General features: G+C 44.5%; 1 protein-coding gene across 2 annotated transcripts in view; it reads left to right on the forward strand.

Annotated features, from left to right (window-relative positions):
• The window catches only part of LRRCC1 (leucine rich repeat and coiled-coil centrosomal protein 1), a 52,842-nt gene that overhangs the window by 11,494 nt on the left and 21,790 nt on the right, over window positions 1-19,558 (forward strand). For both annotated transcript variants that reach the window (XM_019549917.1, XM_019549908.1), the window contains exons 7-8: window positions 1,259-1,461; window positions 18,880-19,072. In XM_019549917.1, the coding sequence (XP_019405462.1) occupies window positions 1,259-1,461; window positions 18,880-19,072 (396 nt within the window). The remainder of the gene's footprint in view (window positions 1-1,258; window positions 1,462-18,879; window positions 19,073-19,558) is intronic.

Raw genomic sequence — 19,558 nt, forward strand, 5'->3', positions numbered from 1 at the left:
TAACTGGACCTCCTCTTTGTGTTGCATTGTTTCACAGATTTCATAGACATTAGGGCTGGAAGGGACCTCAAGTCCAGCCCCCTGCCCCAGGGGCAAGAAGTCAGCTGGGCTCATAGGATCCCAGCAAGATAAACATTCAAATTTCTCTTGAAGGTGTTCAAAGTAGGTACTTGAACCATCTGTGGCAGGCTATTTGAGACCCTGGGGGGTCAAACAGTAAAGAAATTCTTCCTTATGTCCAGCTTGAAACTGTCTTGCAGGAGTTTATAACCATTCAACCTTGCATCCCTTGTGCCGCTCTAGTGAACAAACATTCTCCCAGATCTTGGTGAACGCCCCTGATAAACTTACAGGTGGTCACCAGATCACCCCTGAGCCTGTGCTTTTCCAGGCTGAAGAGCCCCATGGCTCTCAGCCTTCGTCATAAGGTCTGTTTTCCTGACCCCTGATCATGCACGTGGTTCTCCTCTGCACACTCTCAAGCTTCTCCACATCCTTTTTGAATTGTGGAGCCCAAAACTGAATGCAGTACTCCAGCTGCGGCCTCACCAAGCCCGAGTAAAATGGGAGAATGACATCCCAGGATTTACTTGAGAAGCATCTATGGATGCAAGCCAGCATTTTGCTCACTTTACTAGCTGCAGCATCATATGAAAGGCTCGTGTTCATCTTGCGGTCAGTCATGATCCCCAAGTCCCTTTCATCCATAGTGCTAGCCAGCTTAGCACTGCCAAGCCTATAAGGATGCTGCAGGTTTTTCTTTCCAAGGTGGAGAACCTTGCATTTTTCCATGTTAAACAGCATCAGGTTCTGATCCTCCCATTTCCTGAGTCTGTCAAGGTCAGCCTGGATCGCCCTCCTGTCCTCAGGTATGGATGCTTTATCTCAAAATTTGGTATCATCAGTGAACTTGGCCAGTCCACTTCTGACTCCAGTGTCCACATCATTAATGAAGATGTTGAACAATACAGGTCCAAGGACAGAGCCTTGAGGGACCCCACCGGTCACAGAGCACCATGACGATTGACTTTCAGGTTTAGCCGGGCACTTTTGTTGAAAGCTTAAAGTAATAAAATAGTTTGGTTGGTGAGGAGGGAAGAAAGTCACTGAGTTATATTCTTTGGCATCTCCATAAGATACATCTGTGCTAATGCCCTTTCATAGACTGTAATCTTTCAAAAATAAGAAAATGTTTATAAATTACTTAGTCCATTTTTAATAGATTTCAGAAGAATTTTTGTTGCTTTTTGTTATTTAGGTGTCTCATTCTTCAAGAAGTGGAGCTCCTCTAGTTGTTCTTAAGGCTAAGAGAGACACAGATCTGACTTCTGAAAGCGAGTGTGAAATTGGAAAAGAGAACAACAAAAAAGTGGCTAAAAGAAGCAAGATCCCTACTTATCGTAAAGTTAACTTGTCTTCTAAAAACCATGCAAACAATTTGAAAGGCAAAACAACTACCAGGTATTTTCCATTTTGCCATATGAGCTTTGACTTAATATGAAAAATGAAGTACTTTCACAGGTAATTCAGTTTTAACGTGAAGTACGTTTTGTAAATATGCTTCCTAGTACCTGCTTTATAGAAACACTTATGTTCCCAAATTTTAGAAGTTGCTTTCATAGTTTTATTGCTCAATGCAGCAATATTTTCTGAACTTGTGAAAGATTTTTTCATGAAGAATTTTTTTAAAAATGACCAATCCCACCCTGTTGAAAGGATTAGATATCTACCTGCAGAAAACTTTCAAACCTTAGTACTCAACATTAGTCTGTTTCTCTCACTTTGGGAAATGATGGGAAAAGATCTTCATAATACGATACCTAGCAGGAAAGCTAGGCAAGTACTTTAGATGTGGTGAGGAGTTGCACTTTATGTAAAAGAGCCATATGATTGCTCAGAGTTCCAGTATGAAACTGGAGGTAGGCTTGTTGAGAGTCTCTGGGTTAGGATCAGAGGGGAGAGCAACAAAGGTGATGTTGTGGTGGGGGCCTGCTATAGACCACCAGACCAGGAAGAAGTAGTGGATGAGTCTTTCTTCAAACAGCTAGCAGAAGTTTCCCTATTACATATCCTGGTTCTTATGGGGGACTTGAATCGACCTAACATCTGCTGGGAGGACATTACAGCAGTACACAGGCAATCCAGGAAGTTTTTGGAGAGTATTGGGGACAACTTCCTGGTGCAAATGCTGGAGTGGCCGGCTAGGGGCCATGCTCTTTGTCACAGGGCACAAGGGTGCCCTGCTCCTTTAAAGGACTGAAACTGCCAGGGGCAGAGCCCTAGTGGTGAGCTGAAGGGCCCCAGCTGCTGGTTACCAGGGCAGCCAGAACAGGTTAGCAGCCCACACCTGCCAGTGGTCAGCTGACCGGAAGGGGCAGGGACAGATGTACCTGAGGGTGCTGAGGGAGTTGGCTGATGTGATTGCAAAGCCATTGGCCATCATCTTTCAAAACTCTTGGTGATCAGGAGAGGTCCTGGACAATTGGAAAAGGGTAAACATATAGTACGCATATTAAAGAAAGGGAAAAAAGGAGGATCCAGGGAACTACAAACCAATCAGCCTTGACTCAGTCTCTGGAAAAAACATGGAACAGATCCTCAAGAAATCCATTTCTAAGCACTTGGAGGAAAAGGTGATTGGGAACATTCAGCATGGATTCACCAAGGGCAGGTCATGCCTGACCAACCTGATTGCCTTGTATGATGAGGTGACTGGCTCTGTGGATGCAGGGAGATGGGTGATTGTGGTGTACCTTGATTTTAGCAAGGCTGTCTCCCACAGCAGTCTTGCAGGCAAACTAAGGAAGTATGGGCTGGATGAATAGACTGTAAGGTGGATAGAAAACTGGCTGGAGCATCAGGCTTAGAGAGTAGTAATCAATGGCTCAATGTCTAGTTGGCAGCCAGTATCAAGTAGAGTGCTTCAGGGGTCAGTCCTGTGGCCGGTTTTGTTTAGTGTCTTCATCAGTTATCTGGAAGGTGGCATAGAGCGCATCCTCAGCAAGTTTGCAGATGACACCAAGCAGAGATACTGGAAGGTAGGACTAGGGTTCAGAGTGTCAGGAACTTTAATCCAGACTTCCCAGGTCCATTGTCTGACCGCAAGAGACAGGCAGTACCAGCAAGGTCTTATCTCAAAGCTCTTTACTGAAGCGTGCACACAGCAATAGAGAGTGGCCCGTCTCCTCCAAGAACCAGCCCCTCCTCCTTAATAGTAAGTAAGTTTATATAGATAGTTTCACGTTACAGGTTATACACCTAATTGACTCAACCCCCATGGTTAGAAACTTCTCATGCACATGCCTAGCTACACAATAAGAGGCTTTGAGCCGTTCTTATGCATAAGCATCTTCCTTATCATCAAGCATGCAACTTTTCTTTTCAGCACTATTACTATGCTAGTCAGTTCAAGGTGTGGTGACTTGCTCTTGCTTATCAGCTCACATTCCTGTTGCTATGCTGTATCCAGAGAGCTTGTGATTATCTTTTTTTTTTTTTTTAGTTTCTCAGCAGTATTTTTCTTTGTGGGCTTTTGGGCCTGCTCCCAAACATCCTATTTATCAATTCCCACTTTGTCCCTAGAAGACCCGAAGAGGGGACTCTTGGGACACATATCCATTCATGTATCTAGGGTTCATTACATGATAGGCCCTTTTAACCTTGGGGCCCCTTTTACATAGTCGAGCACCCACACAGCATCCACAGCTTATGATTACATAAAGCAATAAAGCCCACAAATAATAACAACAGCACCTTTAAGCAAATTATGTAGCCACCCACCTATATTAGGCAACCAGCTGAGTAAATCACTCCCCCAAGAGCTTCAGTTCAATTGCCTCCCTCCATGATCCTTTGCAATCTCTTTAAGGTGCTCTGCTCTTTCCCAGGTGGCATTATAAACATCAGGAATATATACGCAACATTCTTGTCCTATTAAGGCACATGTTCATCCTTGCGAGGCCAGCAAGATGTCTAGGGCCATTCTATTTTGAAGAACCATTTGCCTTAGTTGCTTTTGCTCAGTAGCTAGATCTATGAGGGCTTCAGCAGTGGTATTAGCCAACGTTTCTAACACTCCCTGTATTCTCATCACACCCTCTCCTATGCGGTAAGTGGCCCCTCTGCAAGCAAAAAAGAGGGTGGCACAAGTTCCAGTCCAATCATTAAGCACTTTCCAAGTAAAGGGTCGAGACCGGTCAACATCATCTTTGGCATCTCGCACATTGCGTAACCATCCAGAGGGAAGGTGGTCTCGATACAATATAGGAGGCTCTAACTAGGCTAAGTAGCAAGATCCACTCCACGAAACAGACAAACTTAGGTATGCCTTCTCTCCCCACACCCAATATACCCCAAACAAGGGAGGCTTAGTAGACGAATTTGCACGGTGGGACACTATTGACCTGTTAGTCTTTGTGTACCAACCAGTCCAGGCAGGGAGTTTTTTAAAGCTAGGAAGGGTGGAATTATTAGAACAGAGGTGGACTGCATGCTGCCCTTCTGAACTATTAGCTGTAGCGGAATGGATCTTTGTGTAGTTTATAGCTCATGTCTCTACATTTCCGGGATTGCTATTATCATGTAAATACCAAACTTCCCCATCAATAGGGCAATGGTCCTCACCAGGATGGTTATACCAATATGACTTAGCCCTTTTTTGACCATCTTCCAAAGATATCCCTGGTCTCCTAGTGCTCTCAAAATGGGTCTCATTAAAGTAGGCTTTACACTCACTGATTTTCAACAACACTTTTCTTATCTCCAAAAACCACTATTCACCAGGTCTTTTTCCCACCGTGAGGTACTTGCTAACTTAGATTTCAGCATCAGCCCAGGTTATATTATGGTTACCTGTGGGTTCCTTTTAGGATGGGGTCCAGGTCATGTTCATAGGGCTAAGGGGAATGGGAATCACGGGGAGACCTCTCTGGCTATCTACTGGCACTAAGGAACACACCCAACGTGAGGTATTGTTCAGAGCTGGCATACGGGCTTTCATTTCATGAGCAAAGTGAATAAAGGCATTATATTCGTATCCCTTAGTTATTCTAACCACTAAAAAAGTAAAGCAATAAACAATAGACAGATGAGTCCACTGACTCCTCAGGCGACTTTCCGTGGCCATCCTTTGGGGAATGGGCACCAGTCTGGGTTTTCTTGAGTTTGAGCTTCAGGCCGCCTAAAGGGGTAGCAGTCTATTTGCCCCAGACATGGAGGTCATCTGCTTCTGATTCACCCGGTTTGCGGTGGGGTGAACACGCGTGGCTCCCTCAAAGTCCAACACCGTCTGCTTCTGGGGAACCTTTTACCAGGTCGGGTTCCCTAGCGAGGTTTCTTTTGACTCTGGTATGATGAACCCAAGTGGGAAGTTCCTTGACCCAAATAGCAGTGGGGCTCACCAGGATGGTCTCCAACGGTCCTAGCCACTGAGGTTGAAGTGGGGGCTTTCAGTAAGTTTTGATCCGCACCGGGTCACCTGGTGAAATAGAATGAACAGCTTCCCACAATGGTAAAACTGAGACTGCGCTGAGTACTGTTGTAATGTTGCTAAATGCTGCTGCAAGGCTTTTACATAAGCTTCTGTTTCGCAAGCCATTAGAAGTTTCTAACCATGGGGGTTGAGTCAATTAGGTGTATAATCTGTGACGTGAAACTGTCTATATAAACTTACTTACTATTAAGTGTATCACTACAATCTCCTTAGGAGCCTGAATATCTTGAAGCAGCTTAGCAATTTCCTTTTCCGTGGGTGATCTGTGCTCCAGACGAGGTAATAAAACCCCGTTCCTTCCAAATTGCACCCGTGGCGTGGCACACTCCAAAAGCATATTTTGAATCTGTATAAATATTGACTCTTTCCTTTAACATAGAGGCAGGCTGCAGTCAGGGCTTTCAACTCTGTTGCTTGGGCGCACACTCCGGGTGAGAGAGCCTCTCCTATTAATACAGTCTCACTATTAGTAACTGCGTATCCAGAGTGTCTGATTCCTTTACAGACAAAGGCAGAGCCGTCCACAAACAACTCTGTCGGGGTTTTGGAAGGTCAGGGCGAGGGGTGGAAATTAGGTCCAAAACCTGCAGACAATCATGCACATATCCATTACTTTCCTCCTGGGGCATCAAAGAGGCCGGGTGTGTTTTTTGGTGTGCCCCCTAACCATTTTTCAAGAGGGCTGGCTGGTGTTCTTAAAGGTGAGGGAACACTTTCTCCAGCTGCCCCCCCTTTCTTTCCGTACTCTTTCCCTGTCCTGTTTTTCTTGCACCCTCTTACTCTGCCGGACAGGTGGGAGAACGGGAACAAATTCGTCTTCCTCCCTGAGCGGCTCTAAGGCATAGGGCGGGGGATTTTTACATGATTCTTCCATACAAACTGCTTCAAAAGCCACTCATCCCTCCATTGGTTTATAATTATACAAACAAATAATTCATTTGTCCCAGTCTGAGATCGACCAAAATATCCCGTAAGAAATTCATTCTCTCTGTGGAAAAGGTTCCACACTCCGGCCGGTCTCTAGTCAGGGACAAATGAGAAGTAAATGATGGCCATTGGATCCAACACAAATTTCTCATCTTAGCCTTGGACAATCCAGCCGTCCCGGATACATCCTTCTAATCTCTTAGAGTGAGAGACAACGGGGCATCCCCCAGGCATTTACTGCAGTCTTGTCCCATTTCCCTGTACCGAGCGCTCACTCACCTAGTTCCAACCGGGTCCTGCTCAAAGGGCAGGCTGACATTGCTGGATTTCTACGGGCTTCAGCTGGTTCATGGGACAACGCCTTATCACCGACACAGGATCCAGCTACCGGGCAAGGCTCCTCAAAGTCTGAGGATGCGCACTGCGTTGCTTCAGAGTCCAATCCCGCACCGTAGAGTCAGACGAGTCCCATCTGGGGTGCCAAAATTGTCAGGAACTTTAACCCAGACTTCCCAGGTCCGTTGTCTGACTGCAAGAGACAGGCAACACCAGCAAGGTCTTATCTCAAAGCTCTTTATTGAAGCATGCACACAGCAATAGAGAGCGGCCTGTCTCCTCCAAGAACCAGCCCCTCCTCCTTAATAGTAAGTAAGTTTATATAGACGGTTTCACATCACAGATTATACACCTAATTGACTCAACCCCCATGGTTAGTTAAAAACTTCTAGTGTGCATGCCTAGCTACACAATAAAAGGCTTTGAGCAGTGCTTATGCATAAGCATCTTCCTTATCATCAAGCATGCAACTTTTCTTTTCAGCACTATTACTGTGTTAGTGAGTTCAAGGTGCGGTGACTCGCTCTTGCTTATCAGCTCACATTCCTGTTGCTATGCTGCATCCAGAGAGCTTGTGATTATCTTTTTTTTTTTTTTTTTAAGCTTCTCAGCAATATTTTTCTTTGTGGGCTTCTGGGGCTGCTCCCAAACAGCCTATCTATCAAGAGTGACCCAAGACAGATCAAGGATTGGGCCAAAGAGAGTGCCTTAACCAGCTGGCTAAACAATAGAACAGGGGGGTACCCTTTAGTGCCTGTTGAAGATGAGCAATTGTGCAGCCAACAGTGCAAGCATCAGGAGGATAGAAGATTAGCAGGCAAGACAGAGCTTACCTCTGTAGCTTAGCAATTAGAGCACTAGATTGGGAAGGGGATGACCAGGTTATAATCTCTATTCTTATACATTTTACATTTATGGTCTCTTGATTTAAAAATAGAACTTTTCTGAAAGCATGGATCACTAGTACCCACTGTCATCACACTCCTCCTATGATGGGGCACACTCAGCTCTCTGGATCCACACTGACTATATGTGGAGCCTAGGTGATTAATTCTTTTCTCTTAACTTATCCTCCTGGCACCAGGTACCTAACCACTAGATGTCATGCCACCTCAGCTGCAGGTGCTAAAGTGCCTCTATATTACATCCTTAATTTTTCATGTTTCGTATAATGAAATAAATGTTAATTAACAAAATTGACCTCAAGACTCTGAAGTAGCACCCATGCAGGCTCACTGAAATCTTGAACTGATATTACCATATCAGTTGTGCTCAGTCATGTCACTTTTTAAAATATTATTCTCTACAGCCACTACTAGAGGACAGGGCCTTTGCAAATAAAAGCTTGAGGCTCTGGATGATTAATTTTACCTCTATGGTTTCCTTTTTGGAACCTGTGTTGCTCACCTGGGGAAGGTGCTGTCTGTGATGGTCATAGAGGAGTAGGGCTGGACTTTGAGTTGTCATCCTGAAGCAAGATCATTCGTATCTAAACCATTAATAGAGCTCAGTACATAGTTCTTCTCTTAATACCTCTATGTAGCTTCCCTTAAATGCAACAACCAGTGATTTACTGAGGAATTTAATACATATATAATAGCATATGTACAACACTTGGTTCATCAGCATTTCCCTAGTGGATCTTATGCTTGTTGCTGATTTTAAATCATCAAAAGCTTAGCATTAAGTTTGTAATAAAGTGGGAGTACAGAGTAGACATTTTTTAAACTGCTTGTTCTTTAAGCAAGTGTCTGTATGTGTTCAGCTCTTGGGTTTGGATCTTGTTGTTAAAGCTTTTGGTTCCTTGCCCTTAAGGCTCAGGAGCTTGGGACTCTGCTAATTAGGATGTCAGCTGGCCTAAGCCTGCACTCAGGTTGCCTTCTCTCTCCCTCATTTGTTGCTAAGAGGTGTGATATGCTAGCTAAGTCTCAGATCCTCCTGTCAATCTAAGCCGAAAGAGAGAATGAGCACCAAACCTGTTCTTTAAAACAGGGTTCTGCAATATATACAGTTCCTGGGTAGGATATATAGTCCCTGGATAGAATTTTTCCTGGGGAGCTGGAAGGCTTTGCCTGTGGCCATACTGCCATTTCCACTTCTCCCAGCTCCCCTTCCCTTCCCCACCCCCCCAAATGCATGTGGGCTCAGCTTCCAGCATGGGAGGATCTGCACAGGGGCTGGGGAGCTGCAGACTTTCTCTGAGCTACCAGTGCTTCTCCTCACTTCCGTCCATCTGCCTGCCAGCTGCATTGTGGGGGAGTCCCAGCACAGCTCCTCACAGGCTGGAAGCTGCATCTGCACCGCAGCCAAGTAGAGTGGGGAGTGGACACAACTGGAAGCTGCATGACTCAGACACAGCTCCTCTACCTGCACCTTTTGCTGGGCTGGGCTGCAAGGAGCTTTCAGCTGCACGCGCACCACTGCCACTTGTCCTTGCTCCAACCCAGCTTCTCCCAGGCAAGTTAGAAGTTGTAGAGCTCTGACAGCTCATCCAGCAGGCACAGGCAGGGGAACTGCATTGGGACCATACAGCTTTTAGCTGTGCCCATGCTGCAGCCGGGGGTGGAGAGAAGGCAAGTGGACAGAAGCAGCCTCAGCAGTGATGCAGTTTGCAGTTCCCCAGCCCTAGGATATTTGCCTACCATGTGGAAACTGAATCCTACAGGGAGCAAGGGGGCTGGGAGGAGCAGCAGCAGCACATGCAGATCTCCCAGCTGTTTGGCCTCAGCATTTGTGCAGGAAATATGCCGCCCCACCCCCCCAATTCTGGCCTGCTGCCAAAGCCACCTGACGTCTCAGACCAGAGCTGGGTGGAGGGGGTTCCAGCCTGTGATTTATTAAAGATTGCCAACCACTGCTCTAAATTATGTGTGTGGGGTTTTTTTTCCTGTATCTGTTTAATAATATAGATCAGGTACCATTTGGGCTCCAGATTTTATAAGTGTTGGGTTTTAACCTTTGCCAAGGAACCAAAATCTCTTGTGGCTGCTCCTTTAAATATTTGTCATCCTGTTTTTCCTTTTTAGAATGAGAGTATATTCAGTGCAAGTGCTTGAGTTCATTTGGAAGAGGAACAAACTAAAAAGCCAGAGGGGCTGGACTGAAATGCATATCTTTTTAGTTTGGTGGTTCTCATCCTTTTTAGACTTGACAACTGACATTTTCCAAGAAGTCTGAGTGTTTTCACTTTTTACTATAGAAAAAATATTATAGCAGTTCAGTTGCAAAGGACTCAGACCACAACAGGTTAGAATGTTTTTAATGGTGTGAATTCCTGTTTGTATTTCTGGGCTATTATCATGTGAATCATGTTTGCAAGCCTAACAGTGCTAACATTAAGTGATACCCCACAGCACCCTTGAAAGACTCTCAAGGCTCACCAGCATGCCATGGCACCCTGGTTGAGAATCACTGTTAATAGACTGTTAAGTAAAAGCAGATGGTAGTGCTGCTAGCAACCTTTTTCTGAATGAAAGCTTCTGTGTTTTGTATTGAAGTCAGTGCTCTCAGTGTTTAGTGTGGACACCATTAAGAATTTACCATTTTTGAAAGATATGAGTTATTTAAGTTTGAGAGCATGGACCCTTGAATGAGTAACTGCATGATAAGCAGAGTAGAGATTTACTGCATTTCATCTGCTCCGTGGTAGCTGTCAGTGTGCATGACTGTACCCTGTACCAAGTGTAAGCTAATACATGGCAGCTTATCTCTCTTCCGTCAAGGGTTAACTGCATTAAATTAACACTTGTTTACCAAAGGGTAAGAGCATGCATAGAGCTGTTCTCATGAATGGCTACATTCAGTAAATCCACTTTACTTCATGGTAAATTATTTGTGTTTGTTATTTATTTTCTAGATCTACGTGCTATTCTCCCCCTTCCCTCAGGGGGACTTACAGTAAATGATTATAGAAAGAGGATAAAAGATTAATATAGGAAGGGGCAGCAAAACGAACTTCTCCCTTTCCCCTCCACTGGGGTGCAAAATCAAAAGCCATCTACTTTGTCCTGCTCTCCTGCCCCCAGCCAAGGAAAGCATTTTCCCCCTCCCCCCTCCACTCAGTCCAACCTTGCTTCCCAACTCGCATGCAGTACCTCCATAGAAGAAAACAAAAATTACCTTCCTTCCTGCTTCATTGGCTTATACCCAGGAAACCGCCACTGCTGTGTGTTACTGTTCTGACTCCTTGGATACCCTCCCTTTTTGTTTTTCTGCCATGCCTTGATGTAGTAAGTTGATGTATAATAAAGGGAGGCTTCCTTTGGGTCCTAGGTTGAGCTCTTGTCTGTCTTTCAGCCAGCAGGTCCCTCTCAGATTCCAGTGGTCCCCAATCCAGCCTCTCAAGTGCCAAGTGAGCCTTCCTGGCCCATCTGTGCCCCCAGGGCACTTGTCGCCTTAAGGGCTAATTCCAGGGCGTCTGACCTCCCCTGTAGCCATACCCATGCCTTGCAAATGTTGCAGTCCAATCATTCTTCCTTGCAGCCTCCGCCTTCCCAGCTTCTGCCCCTTTCCTCTTGGTGGCCCACTGTACTGAACCTGACTTCTAGGCTCCAGTTCCTTGTCTCTGCCATGCTTTGGGCTCTGGGCTTTCTGGCCCTAATTTCACCCTGCACTGGGCACAGGACTCACTAGCCCTGGCTTGATTTAGCTACTCCATCCTGCTTGGGCCCTCTCCTGCTTGAGTTCCAGCCTTATCTGGTCTAGGCTTCAACCCTTTCTTTGGTGCCACCTGTCTGCATCTTGAGCCCAGCCCTTGGCAGGGCTCAAAGCAGCCACATGCCCGTCAGGCACAGCTGGGTCCTACTTGACCCCCGGTAGTCCCAACCCAAACCACCAGTACAAACTACAAACTAAAATGTAAGCCCTGAATTAAACTGAATATAAATATTTAGTAAAAATATAAGCCTTTAACTAAAATATAAGCCCCCTTGCTGCAGAACTCTTCCCCTTGCAACTTGCAGAGCCAGACTGACACCTCCTGGCCCAGGCCCTGGGGTTGTATGTCTTCTAAGCTCTGCCCCTCTAGTCAGGTGGCTCCCAAGCTACCCACAAGGGTTTCCAGTTAGGGGCCTGATAGCTAGTTCACCAGGCAGCTTCCAACTGCTGCTCGAGCTGCTTTAGCAGGGCCCTTGCTACTCAAGTAGGGCTGTTCCCTGCTGTCTTATTTCAGAGCAGCTAGCCCTGCAATAGGCACTCATAATCTCAGGCCCCTGGCTACCTATTTCCCTGCAGCCAGCTCATCAAAGGCAGTACTTCCCTTAACCTGGGAATGTTCTGCTGTTGCTTTCCCCTTAAAGTAATGGGGAGCCTCTACTCCCTGTTACACGCCCTCTCTCAAAAGAGGACTGTGCCTATCCCAAAAACCCACTTATCCTCCCCTTTCTCCTCCCCACAATGGGAACACAGTGTTCAACTTATATAAAGTTAAGCAATACGTCATCATTGCAACAGTAAATAGTGCCTTTAAGTGTCACCCATCAGTGGTGCTCACCCAAGGTAGATGGTAGTTGTTCAAAGGCTCTAGGCCAGGGACAGGCAATTATTTTGGGTGGAGGGCTGCTTACCCAGTTTTGGCAAGCTGTCGAGGGCTGCATGGGTAGCCCCACCCCTTGACAGGTGTCCTGCCCCCAGGTCACCATCTTGGGACCAGTGTCCCAGTGTCTCGGGACCAATGTCTCAGGGCCAGCACTGGTGGGGCCCGGAGAGGGGCGCAGGCTGGCAGGGGGTCTGTGGAGCCAGAGGGAAAGAGGGAAGCTGGCCCAGCTCCACAGATCCCCTGCCGGCCGGGACCCCTGTACCCCTGCCGCCCTGCTCTAAGCCCCGCTGGCGCTGGCCCTGGGACATGGGTGTGGCCCCTGTACCCCCACTCACTCCCAGTGGTCCCCCAGTCCCATGGTACAGGCCTGTGTGGCCAAAGGTCCTGGGGGACCACGCCTCAAAGGGGGAACTGTTCAGGGAGTTAGGCAGCCCAGAATGAGGGCGAAGTAGGCTGCCGGATGGGAGGGATCTGGTAAGGGTCTGGACTGGAGAATTCTAGGGCCTAGTGTGGAGCCGGTGACTATAAGAACAGTGGATGCCGTCTGCGAGGCTTGGGCTGTGGTGTAGAGGAGGAACAGAGCCTCAGATAGCACCTCCTGGCATCGGGGCAAGACATGGGTAGCCTCCTGCCTATATAAAATCATCATTATATGTCATCAAAGCACAGCAGGTGAGGAGGTGGGCAGTTGGCCCAGAAACAGGTAGGCGGGCCAATAACAGATCAGCCTCGAGAACACCCCCTGTTACAGCATGCAAGGTTCCTATAAGAAACTCCTTTACATGATCCTGAGCTAAAATGTATTTAGTAGGGGTGTGCAAAGTGCACCGTATTTGATTCAGATTCGCCCCGATTCGGGGGACAGAGATTCAGTTCATTAATTCAGATCACTGTCTTGATTTGATGCGGCTGAATCCAAATCTGAAGATTCAATGCTGATTCGGAGAATAAGCAATTCGGCCATAGACACAGCTTTAAATGTTTTTTCTACATACCTTGAGGTATCAGGCACAGCTCGTGAGTGCTGAGATGGTGGGGCAGCTGGAGTGTCCCACAGGAGCATGGGGTGAGGGGGACCAGTGGACCCAGAAGTACTTCCAGTCCACTTCTGGGTCCACCACTAAGCATGTGGGGGACCCGCCCTGCCCCCGACCCTGGCTCAGCCGCAGGAGACCCCCAGGTGCCTCCCAAAGACTGAGGAGATACCAGTCACCGAGCTGGGGGGTGGGAAAGGGGTCCCACATGCACTCCATAGGAGACCTGGAACTGGACTGGAAGTGCTTCTGGTCCATTTCTGGGTCCGCCGCCGAACACGCTGGGGACCTCCCGTGGGACGCTCTATCTGCCCCACCATCTCAGTGTTCATGAGCTGCCTGGTACCTTGAGGAATGTAGAAGAAATGTTTAAAGCTGTGTCTGTGTCCAAATCATTGAATCTCTCCGAATCTATTTGGAGGATTCCAATTCAATTTGGAGAGAATAAAGTAGGGGCAGGCAATTATTTTGGGCAGAGGGCCACTTACTGAGTTTTGGCAAGCCATCAAGGGCCGCATGACAGGCAGTCAGAGGCAGATAAATACTAATTGTCTAAATTTTCAGGGGCCCCACAGGCTGGATAGAATGGCCTGGCGGGCCGCATGTGGCCTGCAGGCCGCATTTTGCCCACCCCTGGACTAAAGGATCTTCTGATTCGATTCAGATTCGGAGATTCAGCCACCAAATCAGGCTGAATCTCTGCTGAATTGAATCAGAGACCGAAGCTTCAGACAGCCCTAGTATTTAGCTTTCTTGGAGTTCTTTTCACTCATCATCTTCAGACTGTAGCATTGCTGCAGCATTACATCTGGCTTCTTAAAGGATGGTGCTAAAACCCTTTTGCTTTGCTGACTGCCCCTTCTCTGAGTCCATGTCACTAGCTTAGCTTCTCACTAACTCTCTCTCAAACCACGTGATCTATGGCTGCAGGGTTTTCTGTGCTTTCTTTGTATTCTAGTAAGCTTTTTTTTTTCCCCCACAATTCCGTACAAAATTGCTGGAAAAGTTTTTTTTGTTTGTTTGTTTGTTTTGGTTTGTCTTTTTTTGTGGTTTTATGTGAAAATCACAAAACCATGATTTAAGTAGGACCCTAATCATTTGAGTTCATGTATGTGCAAACAACTGGCCAGTCTAAAGTTCTTCTTTATGACAAGTCATGAGACACATTTTAATTCTTTAAGGGTAAGTGAGGAGAAATCTTTTTAAATCCCATTGCAACACTTCTGTAAATCTAGTCTAAGATTACTGGGGCCGTAGTATCATGCACATTTTTTGCTTTTCACTACTTGTGGTGCTGGCAGAAGCAAATATGCAATCAGATGAAGGAGCACGTAGACTCAATATATCCCAAGTCCTTTCAGTGGGGGAAAGATCCAATTTCTGTATTTAAAATTTTATTTTTGCATCTCCTGAACTGTGATAAGCCCTGGTGACAGATGCGTCTAGTCCAGAAGGAGCTCATTTGCAGTTTCACTGAGCAATTCAGCTTGCATGCATCACATACGTCTTGCCTCTATTTCACGAAAAAGCCCTGCTGGTGATGATAGACAATATTACATCTTTTATGTTAAGAGACAGGAATATCATAGAATCGTAGAAGTAGGGTTGGAAGAGACCTTGTAGATCTTCAAGTCCGACCCCCCTGAAATGATCTGGAATATGCCGGTAAGTACTCCATTTCTGGGAAAGGGATGTGGGCCACTGGATTTATAAAACTGTAAATCAACTTCCAGAGCTAATAAACACTCTTGCCTGCTTAACCAGTTTGCTTTTTTTCCCTGCTTGCCAAAGATAGTGATCCCATATTAAAAATGTATCGCATTTTTAACTGTGCAGAAATTGTTGTTGAGGTCCTTTCCTCTTTGTAAGAAATTAGGCTAAATGATTGTCACAAGAATGTATCCTTTTCCTAAAAGGTATTCCACCTCAACCACATGGCAGAGGTTGGTTGAGTTTCATTGTTTTCTGTAAAATATCAGAATAAATTATCACTATTTCTGTTTTAAAATCTACAGATCATTCAGAAAAAGGGATTTGTACTCTGTGACAATTTTTAGCATCATGACATAGCAGCTTAACCAGATTTAAATTTGTCTTAATTCCTTGCAGCATAAACCAGTGAAAATTGGAATTCCATTGCAGAAATCTGTATGGAAAGAAATGTTGGGATATGACACTGTATCTTTTTATTCCCAGTGTAAAAAAATCCATTATAAAATTTACAGTGTACTAAATCATAGCTATGAAAGTAATATTTTCAATATAGATTGTTTTTTTCCTTTACTCAAATCCTTTTATGTACTGAAGTTATTTTATTTTGGCAGATTTATAGACATCCAAAAAAGGAGGGGGGGACACCCAACTTAGGCTGCTTTTATATTACTACATTTTGTTCGAAATCAACATTTTTTTAAGTTTAGTAAATTGTTTAAATCTGTTGAATTACTTTTCTGCTTGATTATCTAAATCCATTGCAGAATTTATGAAACAACATTTTTAGTTAAAGATTATTTTCTCTGAAGCCTAACAGCTCAAAAATTACATGAAAGAAAAATTCTTCAGTGAGAAAGGAAGAGGAGGAGTGGGAGAGGCTACTTTACCCAATATGAGAGTCAAATCCATAGCCTGCCTGCTTGGGCACACTCACAGAAGCAAGAAAGATGGGTTTGTATCAACTTGGACTGAGGAAGGCCTAGAAAACCTAGATCTCCTTCAAGGGGATGGCTATGGAAGATGGATAAAAGAATGGGAAGAGGATACAAAGTTCACGTGAAAGTTTTTAAAATCTGGATTTTGAAATTCTTATTTGAACTTCTTCCACCACCAGTTTAAATATTTTCTATAGGTGGGGGTCTACCTAAATTGCAGGGGAACTTAGCAATTTTCATGGGTTGATTGTGCCCTAAAGCTCTAAATTTCCAGTAGTTCTGCCCCTCAGCACTGATTGGAAGAGAGGCCTAGTCCCTTAGCACAGACTGGCAGACAGGCTTGGAGGAAAAGGACGAGAGGGTGGCTGCCATCTTGACTGCTGGCTGTCCTTCATGCAGCCCCACCCCTCAGCACTGATTGGCAGAAAAAGCCCTGCAAGAAGAGGAGGGATGAGGGGGCAGCTTGCCTGCTGCTCTTTGTGCTGCCCCCGCCAACCAGCACCTTCCCCTCCTGGCAGCAAGGACCACTGGAGAGCAAGCATTTGTTTGTTGTTGTATTTTTGCAGATTTTGCAGACAATCTGGGATCTTCTAGCTTCTGCGAAATCTGCAAAAACACAAATTAAGTCACTCTCTAATGAAAGGGCATGTCCTGCCTTAAATTAGAGCAGTCCATTTTATTTGTTTATTTAGTGGAAAAAACATCCAGAAATAGAGGTGCAGACTAAAATCTGACATGCTAAGTAGAATTCCAAAAGTGTGTTTCTAACCTGATGTTAAAATGGTGGAAAGAATTGCACTGTATATTGTTTATGACTTTGAGTAGAGATTAGAACATTGCTTTGATTTAAAAAGTCAAAAAGAAATCCTTCAAGAAGTGGAAACTGGAGAAGATTATATAAGTATATGAGCATGTAGGGAGAAAATTAGGAAGGCCAAGGTACAACTTGAGATATAATTAGCAAGAGACATAAAAGGTGATTAAAAAAAATTCTACCAGTATGTCAAAAATAAGAGGAAGACCAAAGAAACCATCGGTCCCTGATGGAATGCAGAAGGCAATCTAGTTATGGATGAAGAAAAGAAGTCTAAGATATTTAATGCCTTTTTTACTTCAGCCTTCACAAATAGGAATAGCTACCAGATGGTGGGTGCAGTTGGCAGCAAAGATGGGGAAGGAGAATTACAGATTAAAGTAGTCAAAGAACAAGTTAGAGATTACTTTGAAAAGCTAGATGCCTTCAAGTCAGCAGGGCCAGATGGGTTCCATCCCAGGGAATTGAAGGAATTGGCTGAGGTGATATCAGAGCCATTGGCTATCCTCCTTGAGAACTCCCGAGCTAAGGAAATACAAATTAAATGAAAGTGTATTGTAGGGCAGATACAAAACTGGTTCAATCATCTTGCTTAACAAGCCAACATGAATGGCTCTGTGTCTAGTTGGGAGGAGGTATTAAATGGAACTCCACAGAGGTCTGTCATAGGTCTGGTATTGTCTAATGTCTTTATTAATGATTTAGAAGATGGGATTAAATTAATGCACATTTAGCAAATTTGTGGATGATATAAAGTTAGGTGGAGTTGCAGACACTCTGGAGAGCAGGAGTAGGATCTCAAATGACCTCGATAGACTGGAGGAAGGGTCCACAATCAATTGGATGAAATTCAGCAAGAAGTACAAAATCCTCCACTTGAGACAAAATAATTGCTCGAACATATTAAAACTGGGAAATGATTAGCTAAACTGCAGTATTGCAGAGAAGGACCTGGGGGTTATGGTAGATCATAAGCAAAATATGAGACTATGTACTCTTATTGCAACCAAAAAAAGCTAACACCGTTCTGGGAAGAGTGTATCTTGCAAATCAAGGAAAGTGATTCTTTTATTCTGTTCAGTACTAGTGAGCCCTCACTTGGAGGACTCTGTCCAATTTTGGGCCCCACTCTTCAAGAAGGATGTGGACAGTTTGGAAAAATTCCAGCAGAGGATGATAAAAATGATTAGAAGCCTGGGAAGAGTAACTTATAAGGAAAGACTAAAGGAACTAGAGTTGTTTAGTTGGGAGAAGAAAAGACTGAGTGGGGATTTGATACCTGAAGGGTGATTATAAAGAGGATGAAGACAGTATTTTTTCTGGCATTAGGGGACAGAACTAAGAGCAATGACTTCAAGTTGCAATAGAGGAAGTTTAGGTTGGAGATTAGGAGGAACTTTCTGAGTGTGAGGGTTATCAGGCTACCTGGAGAAGTTGTGGAATCTCTATCCTTGAAAGTTTTCAAGAGGTTGGATAGCCTCTTGGCTGGGATGATTTAGTCAGGAAAGATCCTGCCTTGAGTTCGGGGTGAACTAGCTAACTTAGTGAGGTCCCTTCTAGCCCTACTTTCCTGTGATCTTTTCCATGCAAACAGACATTGATCTGAAATAATAACAATCTTTAGTGACTTATTCTTATTTGACGATCATACTTTTGGATGTTTTAACAATGTTTTTGTCTTCAGTTGTGTGCTAACTTGTAAGTATTGAAAGGGAGATTTAGAAGGTACTTAATATTAATGTTGTGACCTTAAAGTCAAACTACTGAAATTCTACTTGTACATTAAATAATTATATAGTTTTCTCTAGGACACTGTTAGATGGTTTTCAAAATAGCACACCTATGGAACTACTTATTTTTATTGGTACTATTCTAATGATTTTTTTTATTTAATTCCTACTCTGTTGTATGTTATTTTCCTGAATAACTCAAATGCTCAATTTGGTTATAATTGACTCTTCCAAGTTCTGATATTTGGAAATTTTGTCTTATGATACAAGAGTTTCAGATACTTAGTGATGCTAGTGTGTAGAGAAGCATTTAAGAGAGTATTTTTTTAAATAAGCTTTGGTGGGCTTTTTTTGCTGTTTCAGAGAGGAAAAGAGTTTCTTAAAATCAAAGTGTCCCAACTCTCAAACAGAAGAAGACTCGCATGCAAATTCAGCTTCAGAAACAGCAGGTTTGGAAGTAGTAGGAAAATCGGCCAGAATATTGATGGGAGGACAGGATCAAATAAAAAATGTAGAAGATGCAAACCCAAGCGCTGCAGAAGAATCCACTTACAGAGTATGTTTTAACTTGAACTATGCAGTGTTCACCTGCAGTAGAGCAAGTATGGATACACACTTTATCCAAGGAATGTTTTAGAATTGAATTTGTGTGGGATCATTTTAACTGTTATAAAAATAAGAAATTTTGTATTTGACACCCCCCATCAAAAATAGATTTATAACCAAACATTAATGATCACCTCTACCAATAAATATGTTGATCTAAATTTGTGTACACATAGATGAAGACTAGAAAAAGCAAAGCCGTAACCCTTTGCTTAAGTTAACCAGCTTCCAGTTGATCCAGTTATGTTTTCCTGTGTCTAATAGGTAAAGGTGATGCTTCTGGGTGGCAAAGCTATATTCTCTTCTACATAGGCGACTGGTACCTCCTGAATCGGGGGGGGGGGCAGTTCCCCGCGGCCAATCACAGAGCCAGTGGGGGGGAAGGGTCCCCCCAATGGCTGATTGCTGAGCCCAGAAATGCCAGTGATAGAACTGG

This window comes from Crocodylus porosus, unplaced genomic scaffold, assembly GCF_001723895.1.
Source record: "Crocodylus porosus isolate Cpor-Errol unplaced genomic scaffold, CroPor_comp1, whole genome shotgun sequence".
Lineage (NCBI taxonomy): Eukaryota > Metazoa > Chordata > Crocodylia > Crocodylidae > Crocodylus > Crocodylus porosus.